Below are 22,599 nucleotides of genomic sequence, written 5' to 3' on the forward strand. Positions count from 1 at the left end.
AGTCACTGATGTAATTTAGGAAATATGGCAGCCAACTTCCACATGGCCAGGTCCCGCAAGCAGCAATATAATAATGACAATCTGTTCAGTGTTGTTGGTTGAGGGATAATGATTGATCACAGGAAAATTCTTCTGCTACACCTCAAAATATCACCATGGGTTTTTTTACATCCACATAGGTGGGGAAACAGGAGCTCTGCTTAATGTCTCAACCGTAAGACCTTCAACAATGTGGCAAACTTTCAGTATTGCACTGGAATGTAAGCCTAGATTATGTTCTCAAGCCTCTGGGGTCTAACTTGAATCTACAACCCTCTGATTCAGAGGTGAGGGTGTTATCTGCTGAGTCATGGCTGACACCTGATATTTATGCAAAATAGTCACATGTATTAACCCTGCTCATCACACCATTAATCGTGTAAAATACAATATTCTTATTTAGCAGAAAAGTGTCAAATGTACTTATGCTTATTTTCCCCCGCCACTGAAGGTGGTCAGAGGTAATGTTTTTGCCTGTAAACAATATATCTCTTTGTGAATGGGTGGATATCAACAAGACCTGGTACACAGGGTGAAGAGAACATGTTACACTCTCCAATCCTGAAACGACCACAGAGGCTCTCAGGCTTCCTTTATTCCGGTTTTATTCAAGCAAAAGCAAGGGAGCTTTAATCATTCCTAAGAATGAAGACCCAGCTCCCTGACTGATTACATTTTACCACTTTTATACCTTTTCTTATCATAACATATTTGAGTACATTTGAATACATCCAATCGGTAACCGACACACCAGTTCCATACTAACTTTATCCTATTGAATACATAAACATGTGATTTTGCTAACCAGTTATTCTAAAGGATATATACATAATTATATTATCCAATCAGAATTAAAACAAGTACCAAAGACCTTGGCGCTTACAACTCAAGACTGTGTTTCATCAAAGCCCCCTCTTTGTCCATTGTTCACCTTCCCATATCTAAGCTAAAACCATCTGCCCCTTCCCTATGTGAGAGGGGAGTACACTTAATCTAATTTATGTCATACTTTTGTCTCCAGTCTGACTCTCAAGGCTGTGCAATGTTCATCCGGTAATCTTCAACTCTTAATATGTTTAGCAGTCATGTCTGGCTGGAGATTTTAGGGGTTTTTCAGTAAATTCTTACTGTATTCTCTTTTAGCATTTTTGATTTCCCCCTAACACGGGTTGTGGCCCAGGGAGGAACTGATTAACTTTTGGTGAAGATTCAGATCTGGATCCTGGATTTTTTTTAAAGGACCTGTTGACATTGGGAGATAGGGCAAGTTGACTTTTATTTAGAAGGTTGTGAGATTTAGAATATTGTGGATTGCCTCAGCTGCTGATGTGCAATTTGTTACAGCTGTCAAAATGTGAACAGAATTTTCAGAGCAAGTTGTTGAATGTGGATTGGCCTGAAGCGTCCTGTGACATGGAAGCTCTTGATAAAAGGATTTATTTTTCAGCTTTTTAAGTTAGAGACCATCAACCAGGCAGGGAAAAAACCTCAAGGAAGAGCCATGCAATTGTAATGTTGAGTTGACACAGCGTGGCGGAAGTATGCGCTGTACTGAGTGCTACCTTCACTTGTTCTTTTAATGCATGCTCATATTTAAAATTCAAATTTCACTATATTTTATGCTGACATAAGAAAAATATGCTGTAAAAGCACTTCATTTGCACTGTTGCTTCTCATAGTAATTCAGAAGTTAATAAAGTAACCCAAAATGCCAAACCTGTGCCTATATGGAAAGATATGCTGAAAGAGAGTCTATGCAAACTCACTGCCTGCTATCCTGCCACGAGGCCCTTTTTTCATGTTCTGAAACATTCTGTATAAAGAACAAATCCCAATAAGAGGATGGGGTCGCCCTTGTCCTCATCTTCCACCTCACCATCCTCCACATTCAATGGATCATCTTTCGTCATCTCTGCTACCTAAAGTACATTGGCAACTTGAAATACATCTTGCACAACCCCCCCCGCCCAAAAACCATTCCTTCCTTGACGCCCTGATCCACTCTCCCATAACACTAAACCGCACCCCCCCACCCCCCCCAATCCCCTTTCCATGGCACCTTCCCATGCAAGCGCAGGAGATGCAGCACCTGCCTTTTCACCACCTCCTATCCCACTGTCCAGTGCCTCAGATAGTCCTTCCAGGTGAAACTACGTTTTATTTCTTGTACTTTCAATTTAGCATACTCCTTTCACTGCTCAAAATGCAGTCTCCTCTAAATTGGGGATATCGGATGCGGATTGTGTGATTGCTTTGCTGAACACTTTGCTTCAGTCCACAAACATGATTGAGTTTCTTGCTTCTTGCCATTTTAATTCAGAAACTGAACTGAACCAGCCATATAAATACTGTGGCTACAAGAGCAGGTCAGAGGCTGGGAATTCTGCGGCGAGTAACTCATCTAACTTCCCAAAGCCTGTCCACAAGGCACAAACCAGCAGTGTGATGGAATACTCTCTTCTTGCCCCAGTGAGTGCAGCTCAAACAACACTGAAGAAGCTCGACACCATCCAGGACAAAGCAGCCTGCTTGATTGGCACCCATCCACAAACATTCACTCCCTCCACCACTGCTGCACAGTGGCAGCAGTGTGTACCGTCTACAAGATGCATTGCAGGGACTCACCAAGGCTCCTGAAACGTCACCTTCCAAACTCACGACTGCTGACATCCAAAAGGACAAGAGCAACAGACAAATCGGACTGCCACCACCTGCAAGTTCCCCTCCAAGCCACTCACTATCCTGACTAGGAAATATATTTCCATTCCTTAATTGTTGCTGCGTCAAAATCCTGGAACTCCCTGCCCAAAAGCACTGTGGATGTACCTACACTACATGGACTGCTGTGGTTCAAGAAGGCAGCTCACCCCACCTTCTCAAATGCCTCTCGAGATTGGTATCAAATGGTGGCTTAGCCAGTGACGCCCACATCCCATTAAAAAAAATCTCCACACTCTATTCCTCTGTTACCTACGCTGTTCTAAAATAAGTTTTTTTTATCCACTGGATATGCCTTTATGAGAAAAAGTCAATAGTTATTATGGCTGACCAACAGGTGTATTCACTAGCAAGATTCTTGTCTATTGAATCAGGGACAGTAAATTAAGCTGTTTGCAACCAAGTATTTAAATGTCTGTTCTTGCATCTTTGAAGCCTGGTTTAATAACAGTTCTGTCCACAGAGACATCACAGACTTAGAATAAACATGACAATTATTGCCCAATGGTTAAGTTTGTATTTTTGAACTTTTAAGCTCCAAGTTGTAGTGGTGGGCAGGAACTCTGTTCTTGTACCCATGTATAATTTGATTAAAGGCCTGTAAGAATCTTAATCTGTTTCCTGAATTTTGTATGAAAAAATTAACACTTCTGTATGAATTAATTAATGTACTGCTATCTTGACCTTTTGAAATTGTGTTTCACTTCCATATATTACATACAACTAATAAATAAGTTGACATTTTTAAAATTCTCAGTCATGATATGTTCATTATATTATAAATTAAGAATCGCTGAAAAAAGACACATCAGAGCTCTCATGTCTCACGTCTTGCACTCATCAGAATATTTGCAAGTATACTAAGTGTAAAGGGAGCAGTTTATGCTTAATGAGAAGAGAGTGCTCATTGGTTGGCAAATAGACTTTGGTAGAGGCGTTGCCATGGAGAATGTATAGTTAAAAACAAAATACTGCGGATGCTGGAAATCTGAAACAAAAACAGAAAATGCTGGAAAAACTCAGCAGGTCTAACGGCATCTGTGGAGAGAAAAAAAACAGTTAACGTTTTGAGTCCTTATGACTCTTATTCAGAGCTAAAGAGAAGTAAAAATGTATGGAATTTTATACTGTTTAAGGTGGGTGGAGCAGGTGAAGCTGGATAGAAGGCTAGTGACAGGTGGAGGCAAAGGAGAGATTGCCAGAGATGTCATGGACAAAAGGACAAAGGGGTATTAACGATAGTGATACTGGCTAAAGGAGGTGTTGATGGTGACATTAACAGAGCAGAAGAGACAAACGGAAATCCTGTAGAAGAGCAGTACTTCTTGAAGGTAGGCATTCCTGGAAGAACAGTGACAGTGAATTAAACACTAAGATAAAAGCAAAATACTGCAGATGATGGAAATCTGAACGGTTTCCAGGGAATGTGCACGATGCCTACATCCTGAGTTGCTCGCAGATCCCTCCAGTCTTCCAGGGTCCACAGAGGCTGCAGGGTTTGATCCTTGGGGACAAGGGCCACCTGCAGAGGCCATGGCTGATGACACCTGTGTGGCAGCCTCAGACTGCAGCAGAGTGGCGCTATAATGAGGCTCATGCATCAGCTCGCAACCTGGTGGAGCAGACCATCGGGATGCTGAAGATGTGGTTCCAGTGCCTGGACCAGTCTGGTGGAGCCCTGCAATACAGTCCGCAGAGGGTGTCATGCATTGTCGTCATCTGCTGCGTCTTTTACAACCTGGCGCCGCAATGGGGTGAGGAGATGGAGGAGTTGCACGTCTCCTCCAATGAGGAAGACACTGATGGGAATGAGGGTGAGGGGGTCCTCAATGGTGACGATGCAGGGATGAGGCTCTCGCACTGGCTCCACGAGGCAGGCAGACTCTGGAGGCCCTCATAGCTGCTGGATTTATGGAGGATGATGACGACATGCAGTGAGGACACCCCTTGGATCTTCACACAGCCTCTGAGAATGCCTGACTCCTGTCTGGCCAAGGGCAGCTCACTCGGACTCCATGATCAGGGCCATCTTAGGGATGCATTCCATGATCAGGGCTGTCTTAGGGATGCAGCCATGAAAATTTAGACGCGTCTGATGCTGTGTCAGCCTTCAGCACCTCAAGCCCTTCAGGAGCTGGTGCACAGCATCACTGGTTGCAAATGCTGGTGTGATGGAGGCCAGTCCCACCTTAAAGGCGCTGAGAGCACACGGAGAGAATGAGAGAACTCTATGACACCTGCCCACTACATTCTGGCAGCACCGACCAGCACTGCCAAGATGCAGGCATCAGTATGGTTTCCAGGGAGTGTGAGGCTGGGCCATCACTGTGTGGTCTGAAGGCTGCACAGAGCATAGGGAGGAGGCCCTGGACTGAGACGTCTGCCTTTTATCTTGTACAGAAAAGTTTCACATCTGAGTGGCAAGAATACTGCTCATCAGAATAAGGAGCCACAGGCAGGTAAACATTCTTAGAAGTTTATTGTCAGTAGTGAACAGTGTGTACAAGTGATCAACACCTGTAGCCAGGCTGTGCAACTATTTACTTTTACCTAACCTTCCTAACCCTGCCACTATGCCTTGGTGCTCCCTGGACATATGCAGATAGAGGCACCCAGCTGACTGTGATGCCTCGTCTGTGATGACTTTGGCAGGCGTCCTCTGGAGGGCTCTGGCCTGCTTTCAGGGTCTTGCTATGTAGCAGTGGCACCTTCCTTGGCATGTGAAGCTGGATCTGCAAAGGTCACAGGAGAAGGGGGAGCCAGATGGGCCGGGTGGCCCCGAAGCTCGCGCCTGCTGATCTTTCTCCTTATAGGTGCCTGAGGTCCCCTGGTTGACTCCGTGAGCGGAAGGGGTGAGCGCCCCTCTCGAGTACACACTGTTGGAGGCCAACTGTGGCATCAGCGATGGTGTTAAGCCCGCGCAGCAGTGCAACAATGACGTCCTGGGCCAGGGTCTCCATGTCGGCCACCATCCTGCCAGTGTTGACCTCAGTGTGTTGCAATGCCAGCGCTATCACCTCAACCTGAAGATGGACGGACTTCTCCATCATGCCTTGCAATCTAGGGAGTGCAGCAGACATCCCTCCCTGTTGTTCCTAGCTTGCCTTTGCAGCTCCAGCAACTGTGATATAACAGCGTTCAAAGACTCATCATCTGACTCGGACTCAGCAACATTCTGGCATCTAGCTGTCCTCAGAGGGCCGGGGACCTGGGAAGACCTCCATTGGCTGTGGATCAGAAAGTGCGATGTGCTCATCAGATTGTGATCCTGAGGCTACTCTAAAGCTAGGCCCCACCAAGGTGTATGTCTCTGCGCTGGTGGAGGGTATGGCTGAGCACTATGATGGAACTTCAGGGAGGGTACCTTCAGATTCCTCTTCAGAAGTTACTTCGGAGCTTGATTGGAGACCCTGGATCATGGACTCTGTCAGCTGTTTGGCAGACGTGCCTGTGAAAGCAAGGGGATAATTAGTGCATGGCAGTGGCCTGTGAAAGAGGACATATCACTATAGGTATGGTTGCCTGATGGATGTTGCATCGCTGGATCATCACTTGGCAGAGCAGTGCCGACCTCACCATCAGCGCAGCACAGTCATCGCCGGCCAGCTGGATGGCTCTGTTTTCTAATTCTGTCAGAACTTTGATTTCTGGCATCCCTCCACCTGTCTGTGACCTTTCCCTCCTGTTGTGAGCCAGTTTGTCCTGTATGGATAGAGATGGGGAGAGCGTATTAGGATGCCTGCCGGGCCAGATGATAAGTATGCCTGGCCTGTGTGGGTAGTGAGTAGTCACATGGATGGGATGAGAACAGTGACGGTGTGTGTGTGTGTGTGTGAATGGTGATGTCCCTTGCACTGGCAGTGAGTGAGGGCCCGGTTTGACAGGTCTGAGAGTTTGAGAGTTGGGAGTGATGAAAAGAGTGACTTACCCTGGTGGAACAGAGGAGATCATTCATCCTTTTGCGGCACTGGGTGGCTGCCGTCCTCTGCAGGGCATTTGCGCTGACCACCACTGCCACTGCTTCCCAAGCAAGGTTGGTGACATTGCTACCCTTCCTGTGGCCAGAACGGGGGTAGAGCACATCCCAGCCGGCCTCCATGGCATCCAGCAGTCAGTCGAGGGACCTGTTGTTGAAGTGGGGGGCTGCAGTCTTTTTACCTTTGCTGGCCATGTCTCCCAGACAGCGATGGTGAACTGGTTGCTGTCTTTTAAAGATGGTGGCCGCCGTGATGCAACAGCGGGGTGATGGCAAGGGGGCGAATGAGAGCCCGCCCATCATGGAAATGGCGTGTTTCATGGGACTGAATATATAATGAGGCAGGCTCAGGAAATGCAAGGTGAAAACCCCCCATTTTCCTCGGCGGGTAGGACTCCCTTTTACCCAGCCGCTACTGCACTTAGTGCAATTCTGGGAAAATTCCCCCATATATGTCATAAATTGTACTTTCATAAATAGTTTAGGAGCAATATGGCCACAGAAATAACTTGAAGAAAATTGCAATTTGGTTTGTGGTATTTGGAATTGTAAATGACAGCAGTAGGGGTAAAATTGTGGAATTTGATCACTTTGTTTTTTCTTTACTCTTTTCCTCTTGGCACTTTTTGCAACTTATGACTTATTCCATGACTCATTCTGTTACTAATCATGATTTTTATGTCCTACGGACAGATATGGTATATGACATTCTTGAAGGGTATAACACTATGAACAGCAACAAATACAAGGCTATTGATTATGTGAGATCAGGAATTTTAAAATACTATTGTTTTAAGTTGGACAAATTCTAAAAGCCAAGGAATTAATTAATAACTTAATAATCTCTGCGAATGTGCTAAATAATCTCAATGAATCTGTAATCTTTTGGATACTTCTGCCACCACATTTGAAAGATATTTTTATTTTGCCCTTACTATTAGAATGAGCTAATGGAATTTTGTTAAATCTGCCAGTTGTGTTAAGATATCTGCATAATTAAAAGATTTAAGTGCATCAAATATAAATCTAAATTAGCATTAAAAATCAAGTCACATCAAAATAAAGGCCCGTGTCACACTCTTGATTAATTGTTTTAAATAGGAATATTAATTCGGCAAAGTAAAGATAAGGAAAGATTTCACAGAGAAACAATTAGTTCACATGCTAATTTAAGCCAATCATGTTATTCAGTTTATTTCTTTTCCCAAGTGGATCCAGCTGAATAGACAGCCATATAAATATTAAAAATAAATGCACCAAAATTATTAAACTTGCTCATACAAGTAATTAATTTATGTTCAAAATCCCTGTGAGACTCTTTTTTTCTGCAAATGGCTGCCTCTTTGTTGCCTGGAATTAGTTCTGCTTCAGCCCAAGTAGGAAATTCCATCTTGAAATCAACAAATTGGAGCAGTTTACGATTTTCAACTCCAGCGGAAATGATGGGAGTTGTGCTTTTTACCCTAGTGTTGTAGATCTACGATACATACAATATATTACATGACAATCGAAGAGAAAGATCCTCCATCTGGGCTGCATTAATGCAGCTTGTTGACAAATTATTTGCAAGGAGGACTGATACATTTTGGGAGTAGAATTCCATTGGCCAGAGAGCGCCTCAATAATTAGTCTTTAGGCTTTCAGGCAGAAAGTTTACAAAATAATGTTGAGATATGGCAAGTAACATTTGTGCCAGGCAATGACCATCTCCAAGAAGAGAGAATCTAACTATCTCCTCTTGACATTCAGTGGTATTACCATTGCTAAATCCCCCACATATTGACCAGAAACTGAACTGGACCAGCCGTTTACTCACCTCCTGACTCCCCAAAGCCTGTCCACTATCTACAAGGCACATGTCAGGAGTGTGCTAGAATACTCTCCACTTGCTTGGATGTGTGCAGCTCAAATAACACTCGGGAAGCTCAACACCATCCAGGACAAAGCAGCCTTCTGGAGTGGCACCCCTTCCACCATCTTCAGCATTCATTCCCTCTGCACCAACATACAGTGGCAGCAATGTGTACTATCTACAAGATGCACTGCAGCAACTCACCAAGCCTCCTTCGACAGCACCTTCCAAACCTGTGACTGTTACCACCGTGAAAGACGAGAGCAGCAGATGCATGGGAACAGCACCACCTGCAAGTTCCTATTTAAGCCATATGCCATCCTGACTTGGAACTATATTGCCGTCCCTTTATTGTTGCTAGGTCAAAATCCTCGAACTCCCTTCCTTCCTAACAGCACTATGAGTGTACAAACACCTTCTCAAGGGCAATTAGGGATGGGCAATAAATGCTGGCCTGGTGAGCAACACCCACATCTGGTGAAAGAATTTTTTAAAGAATTGTGATCAGTGAAAAGAAATGGCTTGCAACATCTTTGCAAAAAAGTGGTGTGTCAACACTGGGAAATTCATTTTTTCAGCATTTTACTAAGCCTTTATAATTGAATTTGCTTTTAAAATTGGTTTAAGGTAATTTCAGAAGTTTCAGCTCACTCTCAGTACCACACCTGAGCTTTGGTCTCAGCTTTTTATAGTGCCATGTGGGTGCACTGTGGGATAAGTCTTTAGCTGTGCCACTCTTAAGGGTCATATTCTATTAACTATGCTGTTAACAGATCAATTTTGCAGTAGAGATATAGTACAATATGAACACAACTGAAATGTCAAATTAACGACAATTGTCAAAACACATTTTCCAACAAATTCAGGCCCAAAGTTGTGTTTTTTTTATATAAAGAGTTAACTCATAGCTAAGCTTCACATCTATGAAGAAAAGTCTTATATTATTACCTTCCAAAAAAATGAATTTCAACTTTTGAAAGCCAATTAAATTTCTCTTTAAAGACAAAAACCTTAATCGGCCATTGATGCTTGGGGACCAGGAGCAACTTGAAACAGAGTGGATGCTAGTAGAATTACTTAGCCATCAAAACCATTTTAATTCAGATACTTACATAATTAATACGTTACTCCAATTTATTCAGCTTGACAAATGGATTATTTGATGAAATGGAAACCTATATGAATCTGCAATGAAGAGGGGGAAGATATTGCTATTTTCAGATTTAAATAGATTATTGTTTCTTGATTTGCTATGATGGGGAAGTAATTTTACAGGATGTGGTGTATGTTTATTTATATATATATATATATATATATATATATATGTGTGTGTGTGTGTATATGTAGTTAGTTTTACTATAATGTAGTAATGCATTGTACAGCCAAATTATGCATTTAAGTCTGTAACATAAAGAAATATGTTGCAAAAATTACTTTGTTTTCACCTCAGATGGTGATGGCTATTTTATCTATTTATCAGATTTATGATGTTTCCTTTTTGTCTACTTTCCCAGTCAAAAACTCAGTTAGTGAGAAAGTTCTGGAAGAACAGGTCTCAGCTGTTTCAGAAAACAGTAATATGATGAAGAGGAACATTTCACCACTACTTAAATCATATGACAGCTTCCAGAAAAAACCTTCTTAGAATTAGCAATTTGCATAAAACTGAGCAGAATGAAGAAAGTTGTATATTCTGGTTATAAAGACATGGCCATTTATGCAATTTTCATACAATAATGTCTTTTAAATTAATATAAACCTACTTTATAAGTTGCAGTTGCAACACCAAATGTTCAAAAGGTTATTATTTTTGTTCTGACACTTTCTTAATGCTGGGCATAAAAATCCAGGGGCAAAAATCAATCTGAGCCTCTTCAATTGGAACTGGCATCCTATATTGGGTACAAAAAATGACCTCAACACCAAGCTATCTGGAGAAAGAAAAACGCATATCTCATCTGATATGCTTCCCATAAAACTGTTGAGGCTAGGTCAATTGTAAGTTTCAATACTGAGATTGCTAAATTTTGTTATAAAGTGTATTTGGGAATATGGAACCAAGATGGGTAAATGGAGATATGATACAGGTCAGCCACAATCTAATTGAACGGTGAAGCAAGCTCTCAGGGATAAATGGGCTACTTCTGTTTATATGTTTTTATGTTTCAACTTTGCCTTTTATAAAAACTACATATTTTCTTTTTGTGATGAGGTAGTCAGTTTTACTGCCTAACAGTTGTGATTAAGTGTGAAAGGAGCTGTGTTTTTCAACGCTTTATTCAGTTTTATTGGGAGTGTTGGTTATCTGATCCCTTAAGTTAGGTTTATCTAAACTTATATTTATTCCCTTTCAGTTTTAATGGTGATATGATACCTGATGTATTTGGGACCATCAAGGGGAACGCAAAGCCACAGATATGTTCGTTGATTGGAAGGTAGGCACTGGCATTCAGACTGCATCCCATAGTATTTGTTATTTTTAAGGAAATTTAGCAGCTACAAACAGATAAATGCTCCAAATAAAATTGTGTTCAGGTGGTTTATTTATTGTTAATTTAGAATAAATAATTAATTAATCAAGGAATTAAACTCCACATTAAGGTATTAATTATTAAGGTGAAAAGGGAATTTCATTATCTGGGTAGACTATGACATTTCATGCAGTACATATAATGCTTTCTGTTGTATAAAATTCAGGTTTCAGCCACATAATAGCCACAGGTTATAAAATGTTTTGAATATACTTTGGGTCTTCTAAATTATTGGAGCAAATTGACACGATCTGTTTGGTTAGGGAGATTGTTTGTTATGACGTGGCAAGTGATGTGTGCCAGGTGGACCAGATCCACAAGGGAAACTTGGCCATGCTATCACAATGATTTTGCAAATTGTATTTATTACGAGAAGATTTGTGCACTGAGTTCACAAGTTATAATCCCACCCAGATTTTTAGGGATTTTAAAAACTAAGTTAAAACATTTATTAATGAAAGAAAATATTTCAAGCACATACGTAAGATTACAATGACTTAATACTATAACAGATCCCTAATTAACCTGACTCCCAAATACACGCCCCCTTTAAGGCAACAGTCCCAAATAGATTTTAAATTTAAATGGGCAAGCCAGCATGTTTACCACAGCACCCACTCAACAGTGGAATTCCAAAGGCTTTCCTCCACCTTTGGTTACTGGATACAGCAGACTTCTCCAAAAGTGGCTGGAGGCTTCCCCATCGCTGTTTTACACAGTCCTTTTAGATCTTGCATGGCCCCCCAACATAACATACCATCCTTCTTTATATATGTTTCCCTCTCTTTAATCTGTAAATTCATAGTTCTATTTGTCTTTGGAAATTTACTTTTTTCATAATATAAAATTCTTTCATGTTGCCAATATGGTCAGCACCTTTGGTCTTGCTTATTTTGTTAGTTGTAAATATCCTATTATCCTTTTGAAACCCAAACAACCCACTTATCTAAAAATGTAAATTTCTTTTACACCCTACATGCTAAGCCTTCATCCATGTTTACTCATTAGCATTTCATTTGTCTTTTACCCCTAACTTCTTTTGATAATTTCAAGCTTGCAGTCTATCTGACTCTAATTCAATTCAATCACACAGACAGAGCCATCTACACTCACACCCATAAACCTACTTTACAATAAACCACAATAATAGGTGAGTTTCATGACATATTTGTGAGTACTTTAGGAGAAAACCAGTTGCAGTGTATTCTCAATTGACAATGTGGTGCTTTTGTTATTACAACCAATTGAAAACTTATCTCCAGTGTGCACTTCACTCTCAGCACTGCTATCTTCCTGAATGGATTGTTTGTTGGATTACCCATTTCTGGAGGTTCTGTCGCATGACATTTGGTTCAGTTTGCAAATGTTATTCAATTTACTTAGATTTGATAACTGCTCTCGGGAAGACGAATAGGAGATTGTGTTTCAGTTTGCAAATGCATAAGTTGGTCTTGACGAACTAGCCACTGCCAGGCACAGTGTAATAATGTCTTTACATCTTTGAGTTATCTGGAGACAGATAGGCATGTACTACTGTGTTTAAAATGTATGTGTGCAAAAGGTTTGGCAGGTATTTTTCAAATCAGATCACGCTGCCATAAGTGCAGTGTTTTGACTGGCCATACACCCTATCATATTTGCTTGCAGACTCCCAAGAGGTGTCCCTCATTCAAAGGCAGCAAGTGCCTGATTGAGGAATCCAACATCAGGAAGGAGGGTTGGCTGAGAACCATACCCTGCCCTTGCTGCGGAAGCCCATCTTCCCGTCCTGTGATACCCATCCTACTCTCGCTCACCTGAGGGTCACTCGGCAATCTTAGACCTCTCCTGGGTGCATTGCAAGCAGCTGCATCTGCTTCCCCCTGCTGCCTGCAATGGACAACTGTGAGCCTAATTGGCTGGCAGCTCTCGGGGGGCAAGATTTTCACCCCCAGTGTTCTTGATGCTGGGAGAGGTCTGCAGCTGGCCACTCAAGTGCCTCTCAGGCATTTAATAAGGCAGACATTCCTTTCACCAGCTCTCCAGCAGGTAGGTGAGACCCCCCGTCGCCTCCATTAAATACTACCCAACTTTTCTTTTTTCAATGATAGTTTCATTAACTTTTGCAAACAATGATAATTACCAGACTATTAATTCAGTGCAGTACTAAAAGAATGCTGCGTTTTTTTTGATGTCATGTTTCAAGGTAAGATGATGAACTAAGTCTCCTTGCTCAGGTGGGAATAAACAATCTTGTGTCATTACTAAAAAAAAAGAGCAAAGGATTTGTTACAATCCAGACCAATATTAATCCTTCAACCAACACCACCAAAACAGCCAAACTGATCATTTAACTCATGGCTGTTTACAGGACCTTGGCATGTGCAAATTAGCTGTTGGGTTTTCTGACATTATAACAGTGATTATGCTTCAAAAACAATTCAGTTACTGTTGGTGCTTTTTGCTGTAAAATTGTCACCACTACCAAATTACCAGAGAGTTGATGCCTCCACAAAATACTTCCAACCTTCAGAAGTGAGGAAGTGATGATTTATTCCTGTGGAACCTTGGTCAGACTCCATCTGGAATAATGCTTTAATTTCTAGACACCATAGCTCAGGAAACATATATTGATCTTAAAGTGGGTACACTGCAAATTTGTCAGAATGATACCTGGGCTTAGATAGCAAACTAAACTTGTGAATAGAACCCAGGTTGTTGAGTGATCTAATCAAACTCTTTTATAATGGATTTTATAGGGTACGGAGAAAGTATTTCGCCTGGTGGCTGAATCCAGACCGAGAGTACATAAAGATTAGAACTAGGCTATTTAGGAATGAAGTCAGGAATCTCATTTTTCACACATACTGTAGTGCATATCTGGAGCTTTATCCTCAAAATGTTGTCAATACTGGATAGATACTTTTTAAGTAATAGTATCAAGGTGATAAATAGAATCCAGGTATGGATCAGCCATTCACAGGACTGAATGGCTTAATACGCTATATACTCTATTTAATTTTATATAACTTGTTCACTTGTAATATTTATTCACTTCATTTGATTAAGAACTCATCAATATAAGTGATGGAAGAAATAATGCATATTTATATAGCACCTTTCATGACTTCAGGAGATCCCAAGTATTTTACTCTTAACAAAGGGAGATGTGGCAGCCTGTTTGCACCCAACAAGGTCCCAGAAACAGAAACAAACAAGTTAAGTTATCAGTAAACTTAATTATTCCTAAATTAGTTGTGGGTGTAATTCTTAGCACATGCAGAATTGTTCAGCAAGTGTCGGCCAATTGTGGAATCGCACCGAACGGTAGATATTATGTTCGGTGTTTTGCAAGCATGGCTGGTGCGGTAAGTACTCTGCCTATTGCAGATAGCTGAAGTGATGTGCTGTTTGTATGATGTACCAGTCGTTTAAAATTTTTGGTTGGACTCGCAATGTGACTCACTTAAACTTGCTAGCAGCTACATATATTCATACAGTGTCTTGCCCTGCAGGGAAAAGGAACATGTCAAAGTATTGCACTTTCTTGAATTAAACAAAAGTGTGGGGGTCAGTAATTCTCTGGTACATTCTCCATGGCAACGCCTCAACCAGAGTCGACTTACCAACCAATCAGCGTTCTTTTCTAATGCAATATAAATTATTGCTCCCTTTGAAGTTTGGCATTCTTGCGTCTGTCTGATGAATGCATGATGAGAAGCTTTGACAGCCTGTCTCTTTTTGCATCAATACTCAAGTTCTATACTACCAAGTGACTATTTTACAAAATTATGTTTTCAGTGCTATGGTTGTTTAAAATGTAAAATTGGAAACATTTTTTCACTTCCGAATGAAAAACATAATGTCATCACCTCCAAGTTCCCCTCTAGGTCACATACTGACTTGGACATCTATCACTGTTGCTTCAGTGGCTCAAAATGCTAGAACTCCCTACCAAACTGCAGTGTTGGAATACCTTCACCATACAGGCTGTAGCAGTTCAAAAGACGCATTACCAATACCTTCTCGAGGACGACTATGGACAATAAATATTGGCATTGCCAACAGCACCCACACCCTGAGAATGATTTTTTAACCTGTTTTAACCTTTTAAATGACAATGAAAGCATGCTGATAAATCAGAAAACTTTTGTTCAATATTTCATGATTTGTCATTGATTCGGTTTTTATTTGTTATGACAGTTGGGACCATTCCATCTGTGACACCCTGCTCCACTCCTCAGTCACCCCTAACATCCCCTCCTTTTCTCTGTAGCAGCTTTCTGTGCAAGTGTAGGAGATGCAATACCTGTCATTTCACCTCTTTTCCCTTACGCCATCGAACGCTCCAAACACTCCTTCCAAGTGAAATGATGATTTATTTGTACATCTTTCAATTTAGCGTACTGTATTTACCGTTCATGATGTAGCCTCATCTACAATGGGGAGACCAAACATAGACCCGGTGACCGCGTGGCGGAACACCTCCATTCCATCTGCAAGCATGATCCTGAGCTTCCTTGGAGAAAGAAACAGAGTTAACTTTTTGAGTCATGCTCTTAAGAAGAGTCATACTGACTCAAAACGTTAACTTTGTTTCTCTCTCCACAGATGCTGCCAGACCTGCTGAGTTTTTCCATCTTTTTCTGTTTTTTCAGATTTCCACCATCCACATTATTTTACTTCTATCCTGAGTTTCCTTTCGCTTGTCATTTTAGTTCTTCACCATTCTCTTGACACCTTCCTGTCCTGCTACAGTATTCCAGTGAAACTCAACACAAGCTTGAGGAACAGCATTTCATCTTGTGTTGGCACTCTACAGCCTTCTGGACTCAATATTGAGTTCAACAACTTTAGATTATAACCTCTGCTTCTATTTTGTTCTGTTTTTTCTTTGCTGTCTTGTTTCTTTCTTTATCCCTTCATGTTGCATTCATTGGCTGCTATATAGCCATTCATGCCTCATCTGGACACAACCTATTGTTCCTTTACTATACCCATTACCACTCTCTTTGGCTTTTGCATCATTAAATATTTTGTTAGTTAATCTGTCCTCCACCCTATCACAGATCTTCCCTTTTGTTCTTCTTAACTTCTTTTCCCTTATACTGGTTTAAAAACTCTTGCATTTCTATCTTTCTTCAGTTCTGATGCTACCTAAGCAGAGTATTTCCAGCATTTTTTTTGTTTTTGTGTTTTTTTTTTGCCATTGTGTGAACAGTGTAGTAATCCATAAACTGGACAGTAACTGTAATTATTCAGATTAATTGATGCATCTGCCCTTCAGTGATGAAGAGCAACTGTATATTACTTTAGAGGTAGCAGCTTTTAGGCTCTCTGATAACCGTCGTCCCCTTAAATATTGTGACATAGAACTAGGACTTCAGCGACCAAAGAGGAAGAATTTTATTTAATCAGTAAAAATATTCAAAATTAGTATTGACACTGAAGCCCAATGATAGACTTCACTTGCTAATGAATTCCAAAGAAATCTGACATTACAGGAAATGGAACCTTAAATTTCAAATTGAAAAGTGCCATTTGCACAGAAAATGGAATTGATTTCCTGATCTATTTTAGTATGGTTGAAATTGAGATAGCAAAAAAAAATTCCCCCTCATGGGAACTTATTATAGTATTGCACTTTGAATTCAGAGTTCACTTGTTAATTAACTTATACATACTATTTAACTTACTAAAATTAAAATAAATGTCATTTTGCAAATTGATATTGAATATAAATTATAAATAGATTCCCCAGATCCTCTATCCAGCTCTACTTGTCCCACCCTCCCCTTAAACCAGCATATATTTCACCTCTCTTCTATTTTTACTTAGTTCTGTTGAAGGGGCATTCGGACTCGAAATGTTAACTGTGCTCCTCTCCACAGATGCTGCCAGACCTGCTGAGTTCTTCCAGGTATTTTTGTTTTTATTTTGGATTTCCAGCATCCACAGTTTTTTTGCTTTTAACTTAGTGTTTAATTGACTGCCACTTCTCTTCAAAGAATGCCTACCTTGAAGAATTATTGATCTTCTCTCCGTCAGGATTTTCGTATCTCTCTTTTGCCTTGTTCACCTTCATTGCTTTCCATTTCTCTCCTGGTGTTTGACAAGGTGTTTACTAAAACCTGCTTTCACAGCCATATTTCCTTCCTCAGTGACCATCTCCGACTTACCCCATGTGGATTTCATGAAGTTCCATCCCTCATGTTTCAAACCCACCCAGGATTACAGGTATCTCCGGGACATACAACGCTCCTCGGACTGCTGTTCTTGTCGCATTCTGAGATCCACACTCAGTGCCATGCGCCGCCATATGAACACACCCGACCTCTCCCTCCAGCAGCACCGCTGCACCCTTTTTCAAAGCTGCGTGTGCCCCCAGTTTCATTTTATTCTTCGTCTCATCCGACGTCTCAACAAGAAACGCAAGCTCCAACCACTCATCGACACCAACACCCATCCAGGATCCTCCACTTCTGCCTGTCCCTCTGTCCGCATCCCGTCTTCCAATCCCAGCCCCGGCCGTGTATTCACCAAACCTCCTGACCTTCCCCTCTCCGAAGCAGAACGTTCAGTGCTCAGCAAAGGACTTAGTTTCATACTCTTACACCCTCATATCAATGAATTTTGGTCTCGGCACGATGCTGAATTCTTCTTCCGCCTCCTTCGTCTCCGTGCTCACTTCTTTGGGCAGGAGTCCTCTTCCTGTTCAATGGATCCTTTTACCCACCTCCAATATCCTCCACCTGGACCCTTCCCTCTGGATTCTTACTTTCTCTTGATCTTTTCATTGAGAACTGTCGGCGTGACGTTAGTCATTTCAATTTCTCTGCTCCTCTCATCCACTCTAACCTGTCACTCTCTGAACTTGCTGCACTCCGTTCTCTCAGGTCCAACCGCAATATTGTCATCAAACTCGCTGAAAAGGGTGGTGCTATTGTTGTCTGGCGCACTGACCTCTACCTCGCAGAGGCTGAGCGTCAAATCACAGACACTTCCTTTTACCTCCCTCTGGACTATGACCCCACCACTGAACATCAAGCCATTGTTTCCAGGACTGTTACTGACCTATCCCCTCTGGAGATCTTCCTTCCACAACTTCCAACCTGATAGTCGCCCAACCTCAGAAGGCCCGCTTCTACCTCCTACCCAAAATCCACAAACAGGACTGGCCCGCCAGACCGATCGTGTCAGCCTGTTCTTGCCCACGGAACTCATTTCTTGCTATCTTGACTCCATTCTCTCTCCCCTTGTCCAGTCCCTTCCCACCTACATCCATGATTCCTCTGACACCCTACATCATATCAACAATTTCCAGTCCCCTGGCCTCAACCGCTTGCTCTTCACCATGGACGTCCAATCCCTCTACACCTCCATCCTGCACCGAGATGGTCTGATGGCTCTCCGCTTCTTCCTCGAACAGAGGCCCAAACAATCACCATCCGCCACTACTCTCTTCCATCTGGCTGAACTCGTTCTCACACTGAACAATTTCTCCTTAAACTCCTCTCACTTCCTCCAAATAAAAGGTGTGGCTATGGGTACCCGCATGGGCCCCAGCTATGCCTGTCTCTTTATGGGGTATATGGAACATTCCTTGTTCCAGTCCTACTCCAGCCCCTTCCCACAACTCTTTCTCCGCTACGTCGATGATCACTTCGGTGCTGCTTCATGCTCTCGTCGGGACCTGGAAAAATTTATTAATTTTGCTTCCAATTTCCACCCCTCCATCATTTTCACATGGTCCATCTCAATTTCTGGTGATAGACTGTCCACCAATATCCATTACAAGCCTACCGACTCCCACAGCTACTTCGACTACAGCTGCTCACACCCCGCTTCCTGTAAGGAATCCATCCCATTCTCTCAGTTCCTTCGCCTCCGTCGCATCTGTCCTGGTGATGCCACTTTCAAAAACAGTTCCTCTGACATGTCCTCCTTCTTCCTTAACCAAGGCTTTCCACCCACGGTTGTTGACAGAGCCCTCAACCGTGTCCAGCCCATCTCCCGCGTATCTGCCCTCACATCTTCTTCACCCTCCCAGAAACATGATAGGGTCCCCCTTGTCCTCACTTATCCCCCGCCGGTCGCCGCATTCAAAGAATCATCCTCCGCCATTTCCGCCAACTCCAACATGATGCCACCACCAAACGCATCTTCCCTTCACCTCCCCCCCCCCCCCCCCCCCCCCCCCCCCCCCCCCCCCCCCCCGATGGCATTCCGCAGGGATCGTTACCTCCAGGACACCTTGGTCCACTCCTCCATCACCCCCTACACCTCAACCCCCTGCCACGGCACCTTCCCATGCAACTGCAGAAGGTGCAACACCTGCCCCTTTACTCTCCTCACCGTCCAAGGGCCCAAACACTCCTTTCAAATGAAGCAGCATTTCACTTGCACTTCCCTCAATTTAGTCTACTGCATTCGTTGCTCCCAATGCGGTTTCCTCTACATTGGAGGGACCAAACGTAGACTGGGTGACCGCTTTGCAGAACACCTTCGGTCTGTCCACAAGCATGACCCAGACCTCCCTTTCACTTGCCATTTCAACACACCACCCTGCTCTCATGCCCACATGCCCATCCTTGGCCTGCTGCATTGTTCCAGTGAAGCTGAACACAAACTGGAGGAACAACACCTCATCTTCCGACTGGGCACTTTACAGCCTTCTGGACTGAATATTGAGTTCAACAATTTTAGATCATGAACTCTCTCCTCCATCCCCACCTCCTTTCCGACCCCCCTCCACCCTTTTTTTCCAATAATTTATATAGATTTTTCTTTTCCCACCTATTTCCATTATTTTTAAATGTATTTCCATCCTTTGTTTTATCTCTACCTTTTAGCCTTTTTTGATTCCATCACCCCACCCCCACTAGGGCTATCTGTACCTTGCTTGTCCTGCTTTCTACCCTTAATTAGCACATTCTTTAGATAATATCACCAATTTCAACACCTCTTTGTCCTTTTGTCTGTGACATCTTTTGGCTATCTCCACCTATCACTGATCCTCTATCCAGCTCTACTTGTCCCACCCCCCTTTAAACCAGCTTATATTTCACCTCATTTTTATTTTCACTTAGTTCTGTTGAAGGGTCATTCCGACTCGAAACGTTAACTGTGCTCCTCTCCCCAAATGCTGCCAGACCTGCTGAGTTTTTCCAGGTATTTTTGTTTTTGTTATAAATAGATTTAGTCTGGATGGAGAAACAGTATTGTGAGGTTTACATATCATAGAGATGTAGTGGGTTCCATTATTGTTTACATCATTTTGTGTGTCTCCTTTTGGGACCAACTTGCTGCCAATCATTCCACACCTGAAGGCAAAAGCATGTGACTTGGGACTTTGTTCTCTGCCTATGGTAGTTCCATGCAAGCCACAAGGGAGTAAGCTGGGCATTTTTTTTTCTTTCCTTCCCTTGCATATTGGATTTTTATTCCCCCTAATGAAAAGCCAAATTATTCTTTGCCATTTTCCGAAGAGCCTCAGCTCAGAGTGGAAACTCTCACAGTTGGGAAATAGTGGAATTATGTAGTCTTAATGCAAAATGCTTAAAAAATGCATCATACTGCTGGTTAATTAAAAACTAGGTAAATAAGACTAAGCTCGACTTCCATTTCATTGGAGGATGTGAACTGAAATATTTCTTTTATGCATGATACTGAGAACGTATTTGATCTGAAGATTTTTTTCTAATTCAACCTTGTCCATAAAGTGATAACTAATAATTACAGCAAGGTAGTGGTCGTTGTTTTCGATCATTCCACTCTCGGTAGGGTTATAGGTTCTTCCAACTTGTATACAGTAATATTAGTTTTAGGTATCTTCAGGTTCAATTCACTTGGGACTTCAGGTAGTTGTATTAAGCGAGTCTGCTGTGCAGACAAGATGGTTTTCTTTCCAATTTTTGTTACTGGGTTTTGTTTTTAAAATATTTATAATTCAGTTCTATTGACACTTTTAATGTATTTTAACTGATATTACAACTTTTGTAGAGTAATAAATGCTAACATCTTCCCCAAAGGTACCATGATGAAACACTTCTGAATCTTATATTGCTTTTGGGTTGCTCATATTAAGTTCACATAATGGATATAAGTTCCAATATTTCAACCTTGAACGCTACAATACTGGCATCTACTTGTGAATGTGGGAAAAAGCAAATCAAATCCACCCTGACCAATTACCGCCCCAACAGTCAATTCTCGATCATCAACAAAGTGATGGAAGATATCATCGACAGTGCTATCAAGTAGCACTGATAAAGCAAAAACCTGCTAACTGATGCATGGTCTGGGTTCCGCCAGGAGCAGTCAGCTTCTGACCTCATTACAGCCTTGGCCCAAACACGGATAAAAGCTGAATTCCTGAGGTGAGGTGAGGTGAGAGTGACTGCCCTTGACATCAAGACAGCATTTGACCAAGTGTGGAATCAAGGAGCCCTAGCAAAACTGAAGGCAATGGGAATTAGGGAAAACTCTCCACTGGTTGAAGTCTTAGCTAGCCCAAAGGAAGATAGTTGTGGTTGTTGGAGGCCAATTATCTCCATCTCAGGAGAGCACTGCAGGAGTTTCTCAGGCTAGTGTCCTAGGCCCAACCATCTTCAGCTGTTTCACCAATGACCCACCCTCCATCATAAAGTCAGAAGTGGGGATGTTCACAGGTGATTGCACAATGTTCAGCACCATTTGCACCTCCTCAGATATTGAAGCAGTCCATGTCCATATGCAGCAAGACCTGGACAACATTCAAGCTTGGGCTAACAAGTGGCAAATAGCATTCGTGCCACACAAGTGTCAGGCAATGGCCATCTCTAGCAAAAGATAATCCAGCCACTTCTGCTTGACACTCAATGCAGTTACCATTGCTGTATCCCCCAATATCGATATTCCGGGGGTTACCGTTGACCAGAAACCTAACTGGACCGGCCATATAATACTGTGGCTACAGGAGGAGGTCAGAGGCTGGGAATTCCGCAGTGAGTAACTCATCCTCTGTCCACCATCTACAAGGCACAAGTCAGGAGTGTGATGGAAAATTCTCCACTTGCCTGAATGAGTGCAGCTTCAACAATACTCAAGAAGGTCAACATCATCCAAGACAAAGCAGCCCGCTTGATGGCACGCTCTTCACCACCTTCAACATTCACTTCCTCCACTGCTGACGCACAGTGGCAGCAGTAGGTACCATCTACAAGATGCACTGCAGCAATTCAGCAAGGTTCCTTCGACAGCACCTTCCAAATCCGCGACTTCTACCACCTAGATGGACAAGGGCAGTAGATGCTTGGGAACACCACCACCTCCAGGTTTCCCTCCAAGATGCACACCATCCTGACTTGGAATTATATTGTCGTTCCTTCATTGTTGCTGGGTCAAAATCCTGGAACGCCCTCCCTAACAGCACTGTGGGTGTACATACACCACATAGACTGCAGCAGTTCAAGAAGGCACCTTCTCAAGCGCGATTACGAAAGAATAGCCAGCAATGCCCACAT

The 22,599-nt window shown here is 42.4% G+C and overlaps 1 protein-coding gene across 2 annotated transcripts in view; it reads left to right on the top strand.

Moving 5' to 3' along the window:
- The window catches only part of itfg1 (integrin alpha FG-GAP repeat containing 1), a 292,356-nt gene that overhangs the window by 31,765 nt on the left and 237,992 nt on the right, over nucleotides 1-22,599 (top strand). For both annotated transcript variants that reach the window (XM_041192254.1, XM_041192255.1), the window contains exon 5: nucleotides 10,940-11,020. In XM_041192254.1, the coding sequence (XP_041048188.1) occupies nucleotides 10,940-11,020 (81 nt within the window). The remainder of the gene's footprint in view (nucleotides 1-10,939; nucleotides 11,021-22,599) is intronic.

The sequence above is a fragment of the Carcharodon carcharias genome, chromosome 7, assembly GCF_017639515.1.
Source record: "Carcharodon carcharias isolate sCarCar2 chromosome 7, sCarCar2.pri, whole genome shotgun sequence".
Lineage (NCBI taxonomy): Eukaryota > Metazoa > Chordata > Chondrichthyes > Lamniformes > Lamnidae > Carcharodon > Carcharodon carcharias.